This window comes from Perissodus microlepis, chromosome 4 (assembly GCF_051167445.1).
Source record: "Perissodus microlepis isolate ML-2025 ecotype Zambia chromosome 4, ASM5116744v1, whole genome shotgun sequence".
NCBI classification, from domain to species: domain Eukaryota; kingdom Metazoa; phylum Chordata; class Actinopteri; order Cichliformes; family Cichlidae; genus Perissodus; species Perissodus microlepis.
In genome coordinates this window covers 19,857,154-19,870,868 of record NC_140464.1, presented here as the reverse complement: position 1 = coordinate 19,870,868, position 13,715 = coordinate 19,857,154, and the positions used below count along the sequence as shown (strand labels likewise).

Genomic DNA, 13,715 nt, shown 5'->3' with positions numbered 1-13,715 from the left:
ATATCTGAATTAGTCACATCAGTCTCACTGGGCTTTAAACTATCAGTTTCCCAGTATAAAGTCTGCATGATTTCAGATTACAACAGTGTGAGAAGGTGAAAGAAGATGAAATCCTGAAGCCACCAAAGGGAACACCTTCCACCACCTGTCTATACACTGTTACAAAAAACATCTTAAAAAACGGTAATATTCCGGCAGCTGGGGCGCCAAAATACGACCGTAAAAGAACAGAAAATAACTTTCTCATGAAAATACGGTTATTTTCAGTAATGAAAATAGAGTTTGTTGCGCTAATTTTACATGGGATTCTGCCTTTTCCAAGTGCTTTTAGACATTAAATTAGGAACATTTTAACGTGATCAAACAATGAAATTACCTATAAACAAGGTCAATGAATGTGGCAATATGAATCATAATACGTAAATGTACAGAATTATACAGTTAACAGTTGGTTTAAATAATAATGGATTGCATGCCCTGGGACAGACTGACAGAGGGCCTGCCATATCGCACCATCAGCCCCTCTGGCCATCACCAGTAGGTGGAGAGTCTTGACCACGGACGCAATACCGAGAGTGTCCGAGCCGGGGCTCGAACCGGCAACCTTCTGATCACAAGGCGAACTGCCAACTCTTGAGCCACAATCGCCCTACCTAGCAATGATAATAATACTTATGTGATGTAACACAAGCTTATAGGAATCATGTTATATACTTTTCCATAGCATTACATTTGAATTCAACAGTTCGATCTTTCAAATAACGGACAGATATTTGTGAAATCATGATACATTTGTGAATGTATTTTTACAATCTCAATATGCATATGTACAAAAATATATATTTAAAAAACAAGTAAATTGTTTTTTACTATATGTACAGTGATGTTGTGTTATTTTACCTTTGACATGTAAAATCACAGTCTACTTATGTAAATTTCATGATATTCTAGAAAGACAGTACAAAACTGTAAAATATACAGTAAGATTCTTTGACATTACTATTTTTTGGAACAGTGTACATCGACAGGTGGTGTCTATGCCTACACAGGTGGTGGTCCAAAAAGGCTGTCCAAAAAAACTATGAACAGAATTGGTGACAAAAGGCAACCCTGGCAGAGTCTGCCACCCACCAGAAAAGAGTCCAACTTATAGCCAGCAATACAGACTCGATTGTAATTAAGAGAAAAATGGGCTAAATAATTGATTTATTTTGAAGCATTAAAGCAGTGCTATAAAATGTAGGAATTACATAACTGCTGCCCCACTAAGGATGTAGGTACTTGTTGTTTTCTGGGACGTATAGCTGGATGTTCTGTTGTGGTCACTGACCCACTCCATTGGTGGGTTGGGGAGGGGGGACTCTGCTGGGTACTGCCTGGAGCCATGGGACCTTGATCTCGACTCACAATGGGGTGGCCGACCTCCAGCAGATTCGGCTGCCCATCAGCTCTGGTCCTCTGAGACTCCTGCCCTTTAGCAACTGGCACCTTATCTAGGGCCTTCCTCCTTCTCCTGCTGGGATGGGCGAGCAGATATTGCTAAGATGTGTGGCCTCAGGTCTTCAGGACTCTTGGGGCTGCAGATGGCCCAGATCTCCTGGACCTATCTCTGTCTGCCTCTGCTTCCCGCCTCTTCCCACCATCATTTTCAAGTACTTCTCAAGTACTGGCAGACACATACACACTCACACTCCACACTCTCTTCCTGTCTCTCACACTCATACTAAAACACACAGACCTCACAAGAAGATTATTGATTTATGTACCTGAGCATTTTCAAATTTTTGCGTTCCAGGTACTGAATGTTTGTTCTTCTTACAGGTGCTTTCAGATCATTCTGATTCTGAGATGCAAAAGCTGCCAGACGGGACAGGATTTTTTAAAAGTGTGTTTCTCTTTCATTTTTTTCACATTCAAAGACATCCAGATGTGGATTTTTCCAGCTGTAAAGAGGTGTTTCTCATCAGCTGAGCAGGGTCCTTAAATTCTTCAGTAGTTTGGTTTGGAGTACGTTCGGTCTTCACTGCTGTTTGCACATTAGTGATTTCAGCTTGAAGCACTAGAGGGCAGACTTCAGGCAGCAGCGCTGCGTGGAAACTCAGTGCCATCTGGCTGTGATCCGCTTGAATGTGACAGAGGCTTTCACTGTTGCCACCACATCAGGAGATATCAGTTTCATTTTCCATTATCTAAGATTTAATTGGTATGATATAACATGAACCTTTTTTAAGGTCTCCATACAGCTGATATGTTTTTTCAGGTCAGTCATCTTATTAACACTGTGGGAAGTTATGCAAATGCCCAAGGCTTTGTTGAGAGCAGAGCAGAAACAAAGCCTGCAGACTACAGATTCATATTTGTTGGAATAAGCTGCTGATTAATTTTTTACTCCAGGAATAAAATTATAATCATAATTTCAGCATTGGGACTGTAGTGTCAGTTCTCCTTTCTCTTCCTTCAACAGACTCTGATTGCAAAACATTGGGCAAAAATCCATCTAAGCAGAGATTCCCAGAGCTCCCTCACTGCCTCCTACAGCTTTTCTGGGCAGGACACCGAGGCATTCCCAAGTGATACAATATGGTATGAAAAATAATATTTCACACAAGGTATCACTTCACAGTGCCGATGTTCCAAGCTTTTGTTCAAATTCAAGTTGAAAGCTGATAATATCAACTTCATTTATTACTTTGTACATCAAATGATATTTCTCTCTGAAACTTGAACTTAAACTTTTTATAGGGGCTGTATCACACTGTTTTGTCATATTATTTGTTAGACAATTCAGTTAATTCGGATAATTAAAAAGAACTAAACAAGGTTTAGACGTCCAGTAACCAGAGGGGAGGCCAAGCACACAGTTTACCAGTACACCCAGTTAAACTGTTACTTACTGTTACCCAAGTGAATGAGGGTTTGACTGTTTGTTTGTTTAGTGTCCCTTCTGAAGGGAGGGAGTATGTAACTGGTTCAGTTTGTTTGTTTGTCCATCTGTCTGTGGGTTAGGTCCCTGAGTCCACAGTTTTCAAGATATCATTTTGAATTTTTTTGTGATGGTAGATGCCAATAACAGCTCGAGCTGATTTAATTTAGGTGAAAATCAGGTAAAGATCAAGGTCACATCAAAACTGAAAATCAGTTAAACTTTTATAACTCACACTATTTGGTTGGGGAAGTCTTTGACCTTGACCTTCATTGTTAAAGCTCAAAGTTGACCTTGAAGAAAATTTTCAAGAAACCATATTGAGTACTCTATTACATGAAAAGGGATGGAGAGAACTGTAAAACACACTTTATATATTTTTAATACGACACCCTGTGACATAACAATGACACCATAACAGGCTAACCTCATCATATTGTAAAAAGCATTAGAAACTATCAGAGTTCTAGTATAGCCTTTGTCCTTCGAGTGCATGCTTACCAGGCTGTAAACATGTTTTCTGAGAGTTTATAAAGATTGACTCATTTTTCTTAAGTGGTCACAAGACAAACTCATGTTTTTGATTCTTCCTGCTTTGCGTAATTTTTACGCGCAACAATAACTGAGGAAATGACAAGTATGGTAACTAATATCAAATGCCACGCTGTCAATCCTTTTAAATAATCTGGATAAATTAAAGTAAAATGGCAGTTTATTAGAAACGCATACAAACACAAATCCAGTGATTCCAGACGGGGCTCTATCAAGTAAATCGAAATATGATTAATGAACGTCTAGTCACATCAGCACATTTTAAACACATTAATGTGCACATAAGAATACTTGAGGACAAAACTCAGGGGATTCAGAGGTTAATTCTATCTGAAGAACAACAGCGCACACTGTCTTTACTGTTCTTTGACATGGTTGTCATTAATTAAATTATGCTAAAAAGAAGACATCATGTCTGTGTTTTCTACACCCCAGACCTTTGAAGGATGTGAGAAGACTAAAAAATTGCTTCTTCCTGTTGAATTTTTCTCGTCATCATAACAAAAGAAAGGGCAAAGTAAATGGTACAGATCCTGAGGAAGTAGCAGCCACTTCCTGTTCAGTCAAGCGTGCCCGATAAGACATGGAACAGCCCTTCAGCACCACTGCCTTCTGTTCACTCCACCTCTCCCTAAGTAAAAAGTCCTCCCTGGTCTGGCTGTGACTGCCCTTTCTGGCCTCCGTCCTTGCAGATGAATTGTAGTCTTTCAGCGGTAAACCACCTTCACCCAGGATGGGCTGCAGACCCCCCGGCTTGCTGTTTCTGACTAGCCTGCTACACATCTGTAAGAACCCAGACTGAGGATGAAGGATGTTACTATATTATAAACAAAATCTCCTGATTTTCACCTGATATTTTTTTTTCTTCCACTCTGTGTGACTTACAGGGCATTGTGCTGGAGGACAGGGGTGTAAGTATAACTGCATTACACGCCTGATCTTATAATAACTAGTGCACACTCCCCGGTGTAGTAACAGTTACAGTCCTTTCTATATTTAACAAAAAAGCTGTTTTCACACAAAAAGAAATTGATTTGTCACAGGCGATGCTGGGCCATGTTTTAATCACCTTCAATTTGAATAATATGACATTTGAAAGCTTTCAGAAGGCAATACAACTAGGTGTCTATAAAGTTGCCACGATCTTAGAAGACCACCTTTCCTCTGAAATTAAGAAATAACACCCGTGTTTAAAAAATGTAATTCGATTCTGGTGACTCCTTATTAAAGTGGCATCTTGTTGATTTAAACTTTGAAAGCGCTGGTGTCATCATCATTCAAAGCTAGGCTCAGGGTTTGTTATTTACAGCACTTCACATCCCAGAATCCAGATTAACAGCAATTGGCTACCGTAAGGATGTGGAGTGATTGTTTCCACTTCCACTGTGCTTTTTGTCGTGGAGGGAAAGCAGAAGTTTGAATGAATCCACATGGTTTTCCAAGGGGATGTAGAGGGTCGGCACTGTTTACTGAGGTGCCTTCCTTCCTCCATCAGTTCCTCTGTACACCCGACTGATGAGCAGGAAGCACCTTTCCATAGTCTTAACCTGGCGCTTGTGCTACTGTTTAGGTCTTTTTTTATGTTTGTTGATTATTTCTTTCCCATTCATCTTCTGTTTCTATGTCTGTGTGTGATATTTGTGGACTACAGCATACACCATAGATACTGTTCGCCTCACAATCGAACCCAGGAACGCAGTTCAGACCGGGACAGCAGTGAGGCTACGCTGCCAGGTCAGCGTCAGTCACAGCAACATCCCTAACCTGATACACAGTTTCCAGCTCACACGGGACGATGTTCCTATCTACACCAACAACGCCACAGAAGACACGGTCGAGTATAAGATCAACCCAGCCAGAGCTGCCGACTCTGGAAATTATGAATGTCGAGTCTCAGTCAAGAACAAGGCCAAAGCCAGCAACAGCCAGAAACTGGACGTGAAAGGTACAGTTACATTTACAAGTAAAGGTCTGCAGATTATTCTAAGTGTGACATTTACATTTGGAAACTGTTTTTATAAAACCACAAAATGCAATCAAAGGAGCGCTAAGCACAAACAAAGCTTATCATCTTTTCTTTGCACAAAATGTATTCATCAAGGAGAATCAGAGCAGAAGGAACGCCTAAATTATCAGTTTTTCAGCGCGAACAAAAAAAAAAGTGCGCAATCGTGGATGATCTCAGAATTTTTTTCTGTGTTAAAAACAAATATCCTGCAGCGGCGGAGTCAATCAGCTTATCTCAGCAATAATCAAGCTTTTAAAGTTTACTGAAGACAAAATTGAAAAGAAGGAAGGAAACTACAACAAGAGGAGGTAGCTGCAGTAAAGGCCAACTCCTAAGAAGGAAGCCCATTTCAGGCAGGAGCTGCCTGTCCAGTGTCCAATTACATTTGAGCCCTTAAAAACTGGCAGCTGTTTAGGGAAACTGTGGCACTTTCTACACATTTTATATGAAATGAGTTCAACATCTGAATCTTGATTGTTTGATGTCACACATATCCAATATTTTGTATAACATTGAGTAAATTTTCCAATATTTCTGGATCTAACTACATATGCACTATATTATTATATATATTATTTGAACTATAATATGAAAGAAATATGAATAGTAGGTTCACATCTGTAGTAATGTGGTTGTTTTTGCTTTGCTTATTTTTTTATGACTATAAATAATAAGAAATATAAAAAATATATATTTTGCGGCCCCAGACTTTTTTCAGTTTGTCATCAAATTTGTGAGCTACAATCACACACTGGCTAATGAATGTCTTCCCTCAATTGTATTTTGGCAGTAGAGCTTCTCACGTCCAAGTGCATGTCTCATACCCCCTTTTCTTCCTGCCTGGCAGCTCCATCTTCAACATCCCTTGTCCTCCTCTGCAGATGCTCAAGCCTTCGCAGCCTTTCTTCGCTAACTTTGTCCAACATTTGGAGAAACTAATATACTTAATATACCTGAATGTGCTTTTCAGGCTTGCAGACCCCCACCCTGCATTTGACTACTTCATCGCCCTATGAGAACGAGGAGTTTAAAGCCACCTGCAGTGCTCCAGAGGAGAAAGGACCCCTCATTTTCCAGTTTTACCAGAGCTTTAGGACCGGATCCCCTGAGGTCATAAAGCAGCTGTCACAGGGGGGCAACTCATCAACGGCTACACTGAGACTGAGTCACATCGGAAACTGTATCCTCTACTGTGACTATGAAATCCGCTTGGTTTCCGGGAACCAAAAGTCTAACAGTAGCAAAAAGGTTGAACTCATAGTCAAAGGTGAGTCGATCGAATATTGTTATGTCACAATGAAAAGCTCTGATTGCCTATGGAGGAGTGTGACTATTCTGGATTTTGTGTTGTAGCACTCCACATCACCCCCATCATAAATATACTTCCCTCCAATAATCTCTCTGAGGGTGATATAATTGAAGTGGTCTGCAGAGTTGTCAATCCTCCGAGCAACACTGAAGTGTTCTTGACAAAAGACAAAGTGATCCTCAAGCAGGTCAGAGCTGCAGCCCTGAGTCATAAATTCACTGTACGAGAGGATGACTCTGGAGAGCTTGTGTGCAAAGCAGAGTGGGGCAGCGTGCAGAAAGAAACCTCGCAAAGAATCACAGTCAGATGTAAGCATCAATTACTCTGAATTTTTCAAACATAGCATCATTTTTTTCATCTTATCAAATTAAATCGAATCAAAAATTATATATATGCACAGCAAAAAGATTGTATGAATTCTTAATTTTTGCTCTCTAATCCCAACAGCGCTGTTTTCAAAGCCACAGCTGACTGTGGAGCCCACAGACATAATTGAAGGAGACCACTTCAAATTGACCTGCTCTGTTAGCATTCTTGATTCCAGTAAGATCAACAATGAAACCATGCAGTACTCCATCTTCAAAGATAACACTGAAGTCGCAAATACTGCCACGTATGTGACTGTGGCACAACTTTCTGCAAGTGGCAACTACACCTGTAATGCCACGTCTGATTCTCTGACACGCACTATTGTGAAGGAGAGCCAAAAACATTTCGTCAAGGTCAAAGGTGAGTTTAATCCAACCGAAGTATTGCTATTGTCACAATAAAGATGTGGTACATGTTTTACTTTGTTAGCCATGCACGTAATGTGTCAGCCTGTTGGTCCGTTTATTCTGTTGGTTTAGGTTTAAGTGTTACATTCAACATCTATTTAGAAGAAATTTGGAGACATTTCTGAAAATTCTGTGAAAAAAAAATGGATTCACTCCTCTGATGACACCATTAGCCATTTTCGCACAGAGGTACATCTAGGAATGCAAACACTTGACTCAGTCAGATCACACTGACTGACCTTTTCTTAAACCAAACTGAGTATCATCTGTAGAGAGAATGTGCGGGAATCAGACTATGTCCTGATCTATGCAACAGGTGAGAAACTGCATAGAACTAGCATAAGAGGATGAGCATATTGGCATTTACCTGGAAGCCTTACAGTACAGCATCAGAGTTCCCAGCATGGCTGTAGACTCACAGTCTGGTTTAATACTATCTTATTCTCCATTCCCAGTTCCTGTTTCAGAGCCTGTGCTGTCTGTGGTGGGAGGTACGCTGTTTCTGGGAAAGCCCTTCCAGTTGAGTTGTTACAGTCAGAGAGGCACTCTGCCCATCAAGTACACCCTGTATCAACCTAGTAAACCAAACGACATAAAAGTTGTGAGCAAGCGCGGTGAAAAGGCTATCTTCAACCTCACATCCATCACCCAAATATCGGACATAAAAAACATTCTTTGCCATGCAAAAAACAGTCAACTAAAGCCTCCCAAGGCAGGAACAGGAGAGCAACTACTAAAATCATCCGACATCATAGGTTTGTTGGACTGATGACCATGAAATGAATAAAACTGATATAAAACATGTTGAACCCAAGTCTAACACATTTTTTTTCTCTGTGAAGAACCTGTGTCAAAACCACACTTGACCACTGAGCCCAGGATGGAGGACATCTCTGAGGGTTACAACATGACTCTCGTCTGCTCTGTTCAGAGAGGTAGTTTTCCCATTAACTTTACCTGGTACAGTCAGAGAAAAGGTTTCCTTGATTCCAAGACCTCCAGGAAACTGAAAGAATCCCACAGCATCAGCAATGTCAAAGGAGATCATGCTGGAGGATACTTCTGTGAGTGCACAAACCCAGCTGCAGAGCCCAAGCAAAGTGCCACCATCATAATTGGAGGTGTGTGTTTTATCTTCAGTTAATAGCAATGTGTGTGTGTGTGTGTGTGTGTGTGGGGGGGGGGGGGGGGGGTTAACATCAGCTGGACTTTAAAGATATGTGATGTTGAAAAGTGAGGATATTCAAGCTATTATGAGTGCGCTCGCTTCCTCCTGCATTATCAACAAGCAACCAATTCGAAGCAATAAAATTGTCGTTCTTCACAACCACTGACAGATTTTGAAGTTAACAGTATGGTTGTTTTTAATTAATATATATTCCTCTCTATTAAAATAAGTCTTTTATTAACATGTTTTCAATTAAATTAAATGCATTTTATTTATATAGTGCCAAATCTTAATTGTCACCTCAAGACGCTTTATATTGCAAGGTATTGTAAGGTAACTCCTCCACAATAATACGGAGAAAAGCGCAACAATCAGACGATCCCTTGTCAGCAAGCAATAGTGGGAAGGAAAGACTCGCTTTTAATAGGAAGAAACTGAACAGGCTCAGAGAGGGACAGTCATCTGCCTATTTAGGGGTGAGGAAGACAGGACACAAGACATGCTGTGGGAAGATTAGGAATGACTAGTGAAAAGAGGTAAGTAAAGAAGAAACATGTTGTTATGGGAAACCCCCAGCAGACTAAGCCTATTGCAGTGTAGCAAAGACAATAAACTCATTTTTTTTCTGAATTCAGAAGCAGGAAATTAGAAGTCATCTGGAACTTTATATGCATAAGATTTTCCTTCAGTTTTACTAATTGGAGTGTGTTATCTGGTTTCATGGATAGATAGAGTTGGGTATCATCTGTATACCAATGAAAATGCATGCTGTGCCTTTAATAATACTGCCTAAAGAAAGCCTGTATAATGTCATTAGAATTACAGGCCTACAGGACAAGCATGGAGATGAGTCCACTATCTGGGGCCATAAAAAGATCATTCTTAACTTTCACCAGCGTTCTTTACTTTCCTTCTTGTTATTGTGGAAACAATGCACCGTCATTCAATTCAATTTTATTTATATAGAGCCAAATCACAACAACAGTTGCCTCAGTAGTTTTTTAATGTTTCCAATTGTATTTCAGTTGTACATGCTATCGTTGTTTTGACACTGAATACTGTGTTAGCTGTTTATGGATACAGTTTGCTATGAAATACTTAAGAAATCTAAAATAGCTGCTGGAATTTCTATTCATTTACACTAAGAGTAGCCTAAGAACTTATTGTACAAAGTTCTCAGGCTACTCTTAAATTCATCTTAATTTCTTCTTCATGTTATCATGTGGTAAATAAAAATATAAATATATCTAATAAATGACTACAAAGTTTGAACATATGAAGAAGTCAAAAATGATAAATGAATGCTTCAAAAATTTTTCATTGGGGATAAAATGAGTTGCAGTGCTATGCAAGTCTTGAGCCACCTCTCATTTCTTTATGTTTTGCAAGGAAATGGGAAATAGGTTCAATTATTTCCTACAGATGTGCAAACATATATGCAAATACATAATGTAAGGCAAAAGCAGAAGCAAAAGGAAATTTCCCACGCATGGGACTAATAAAGGTTATCTTATCGTATCTTTTTGAAATACATTCAAAGCTTAGGGCGTCCGGGATCATGGTCATGCTGAAAAACAGAGCTGTTGCCAGTCAGAGGCTGTTCACACTGCATTACATGGTGGATCAAAATATTTTCTGTGTTCATAATTTCATCAGCTTTAGTCCCAGTATTATTGATCCCTAACACCACTGGCTAAAATGCAACCCCGACACCATGATGGATCCTTCACTGTATTTTACAGATAGCTGTAGACAGTCACTGTGGCATTCCTCAACCGTTTTTCACTGTTTCCCTTCCTTGAGAATGGGAAGCAGGGAGTCACCCTTCCACTTAAATCATTTCTGATGAGGCTTCAGTAAGCAGTAGATGAGTTAACTGAAATGTCAGCTCTTTCAGATTTTTTTCTGTTTCTTAAAGACATGAATTTCAGATACTGTTCTTCTGCTGTGCTCCAATTGTCCAGTTTCCTAATGTTTTAAGGATAAGGTGCTAAACTTCACATCTGATATGATCATATAAATAAATAACTTGATTATGCACCTGTACATGCACTCATGTGTGACATTTAAACAACTTTAAGCCAAAATGAGGTTTTGTGAGTACATTTTATTGCTGTGTTTTGTAACTAAGTAATGACTTTAGTCACATGTATTCTGCAGTGAAGATGGCTGGCTGGAAGAAAGGTCTTATTGCAGTCTTTTGCGTCCTCTTCGTAATGGCCATCATCCTCTTTCTTTTCTACAAAAAGCGTCTCCCCAAATTAAAGAAAAGACGCACCGGCACCCTATCAGTGTAAGTAGCATTTCTCGTGTTCTTATCAGTATGTTAAAGGTTAGTTACCAGAGTATGGTTCCCATACATCCTCCTGTTGAACATACTTTGTGTTCACTTTGTTTTAGGAAGGCAGCCAGCACCAAAGTAGAGCGAATGAGCCTCACCCAGGCAGAGGTCAACGAAGCCGCAAATGGTACAGCTCCTTATGTTGATGCAGTTTCATTTAGCACCAAAACACAGTCTTTTCAAGGCGCTTTATTTTGTAAAGTAATAACTATACAATAATATAGAGAAAACACCAAGAATCCTAACATAAAATTATCCTAAATATATATTAAACATATGTTGTCTTGACTGATTTTGATGTTAAAGCAGGAGAATGTATCAGTTACATAACTGAGATCTGTGCCATGTTTATTCTCCCTGTGCAGCAACTCCAGGCATGATGGGGAAAAGTATTTGGAGTGAACATGTATCAGGCTCGGGTATGTAAAGTACTTTTTTTATTGGTAGCAACTCATGAAATCTCATGAAGATTCAAAGTCAACAATATTTTAATTCAAAAGGTTTGTTTCCCGTCACATAAATCTAAAGTTTGTCCAGTAAGTGTGCTCTTCTGGGCTTTTTTGTCTCTTTTTAATGAGGAAACATCTCACCCGGTGAGACAGAATGATTAATCAGTGTGTTTCTGATTTCTTTTAGAGAAAAACTGAGATCATTGGCACAAAAAAATAAGTTATACCACGTCAGCTACTCAGACATTGTTGACTTTTGTCTTTTAATGCTGTTTTTGAAAAAGAAAATAGCAAAAGAACATATCTTTGTCATTAAATATCATGTCATACTATTTTTTTTAAATAAAAATAATAAAATATTGCAATATGCAAGTAATTTAAGTTTGCTCATTTCACTGTGTTGCAGAGTCTGATGACAACTGTAGTACAAACACTCTAGAAAAGCCAGAAAATCAGTACAAAGAGAATCAGCTGAGACAGGCAGATCCCAGCAGAGGTGAGAGATTGTTTCTGAATTTTAATAAGTTGTAATTTGACTTTTTAAAGCTCAGTCTAAAATATTATATCTGTTCCATTTCAGTTCCTGTGAAACAGGGCACAGACACAGTACACGGTGAAGTACGCAACTCCCAGCAAGGTATGACTAACATCCTGCTCTTCACACAGACCCCTTTTCTACTACACGGTCAAGAAAAATCAGGTCATTAGATTAAGAAAAAAACGCTAGCAACAGGAAACAGGATCAACCCCAACTGTAAACATCTGCATTGTTACTGAAAGAATGTACCAGTAAAACAGAAGGGCCAGTCCCTAGGTGTCCACTTCCTGCTTTCGTCAAAGAGCACTTCCTGTTGTTGCAACAGACTCATACAATGCTTGCATCTGTTAAGGCTAAGTAAGCAAAGTGCTTGATTGTTTGAAATTTATTGTCCATTGTTCAGTTCGGCTCCTAATAATATAATATTACTTAATGAGTGATACAGCACAATTCAGCTCAGTTTTATTTATACACCACCACATCCTAAGTTAAGTCATCTCAGGGCACTTTACATAATCAGAGTTAAGAACTTAATGTATTATATGGAGAAAGCAAATGATCTGGAGTCAAGGGTTTTTGTGCATGTGTCTCAGGAAGCTGCGTGTCTAAAAAGACATGAGCTTATGAGAATGATCAGTATGAATGTGTCGGATGTGATAAGCTGCCTGTTTCCTGGGAATAGAGAGCTGTTCATGGGAGTGCTGGAAACTAAAACAGCCCTCATTTAATCCTCACACACCTTTTGTTTCCTGAGCTTGTCCTCTGGCTTTGTTTTTGCAGGTGTTCAAGAGCTGGCTGATGCTGTAAGTGTGAACACGTCATGCATACACATACTACCAAGAGCTGCACACACACACACACTCATGACTGTATTGTGCCTTTGCTCAGAGAAACATCTCACAGACAGAAACTGTACAATAAGTGGAAACCCAGTGGAGACACTTTTTATTGTTTGTAGAAAGGTAACTTAAAGTGTTACATTTCATGTAATATAAAATTTGCAGGAAAAAAGCATCTAATGTAGCTGAGTAAAAGGCTCCAAATTTGCTCATCACATTGAGTTAACTCATTAGGAGGAGTAATATGATAGCAGCTCTCAAACCTCCTCCATCCTTCTGGAGGAGCTCTCCAGAGTTTGTAGAAACAATCCTGATGAGTGCTGATGTGTCTCATGTTATCGCTGTATCAACTGAGAAATAATAATCTTAATATGTAAAATCACTAAACAGTACAGCACTGTAGTAACCGTACAGTCAGCATTTAACTCAGTGAGCCAATGAAAATAATCGTTCGTACAACCTTCGTGTTTCAACAGGCGTCCGTGGAATATGCAGAACTGAATCATGATACCAATCACCGAAGCGACCCCAGTGACCATGGTTACCACAGTGACCCCAGTAATCATGGTTACCACATCGCCAATGATGACCAGCCAAATGACAATAGTGTTAGCATTAACTGCGCTAACGACGAGGAATGAAACCCTGACCAGATACCAGGCTCAACAAGAATATTTGTTCCCGTATTTATCCAGCTTGTTCATGTGGCTCAGTCTTTGTGCTCATATGTTTTTTATAATGCTTTGGAAAAACAATCCACACTGTACATGTACTTGCTTTGTCCTGGCTAAATACATGGTTTTGTTAAATAA

General features: G+C 39.4%; 1 protein-coding gene across 1 annotated transcript; it reads left to right on the top strand.

Moving 5' to 3' along the window:
• Positions 1–4,081: 4,081 nt before the first annotated feature.
• Positions 4,082–13,715, top strand: pecam1a (platelet and endothelial cell adhesion molecule 1a). The gene is made up of 15 exons (XM_084926390.1): positions 4,082–4,260; positions 4,363–4,386; positions 5,127–5,420; positions 6,454–6,750; positions 6,837–7,100; positions 7,240–7,521; positions 8,024–8,323; positions 8,411–8,689; positions 10,897–11,029; positions 11,137–11,204; positions 11,443–11,496; positions 11,933–12,022; positions 12,107–12,163; positions 12,845–12,867; positions 13,380–13,715. The coding sequence occupies exons 1-15, from the start codon at positions 4,209–4,211 to the stop codon at positions 13,542–13,544; spliced, it is 2,382 nt and encodes a 793-aa protein (XP_084782516.1). The 5' UTR covers positions 4,082–4,208; the 3' UTR covers positions 13,545–13,715.

Excerpts from the sequence above, each read along its gene's own strand:
- pecam1a (XM_084926390.1), top strand. The coding sequence starts at position 4,209 with ATGGGCTGCAGACCCCCCGGCTTGCTGTTTCTGACTAGCCTGCTACAC. Across the intron at positions 4,261-4,362 it reads GACTAGCCTGCTACACATCT|GGCATTGTGCTGGAGGACAG; the intron begins GTAAGAACCCAG and ends TGTGACTTACAG. Across the intron at positions 11,030-11,136 it reads CGCACCGGCACCCTATCAGT|GAAGGCAGCCAGCACCAAAG; the intron begins GTAAGTAGCATT and ends ACTTTGTTTTAG.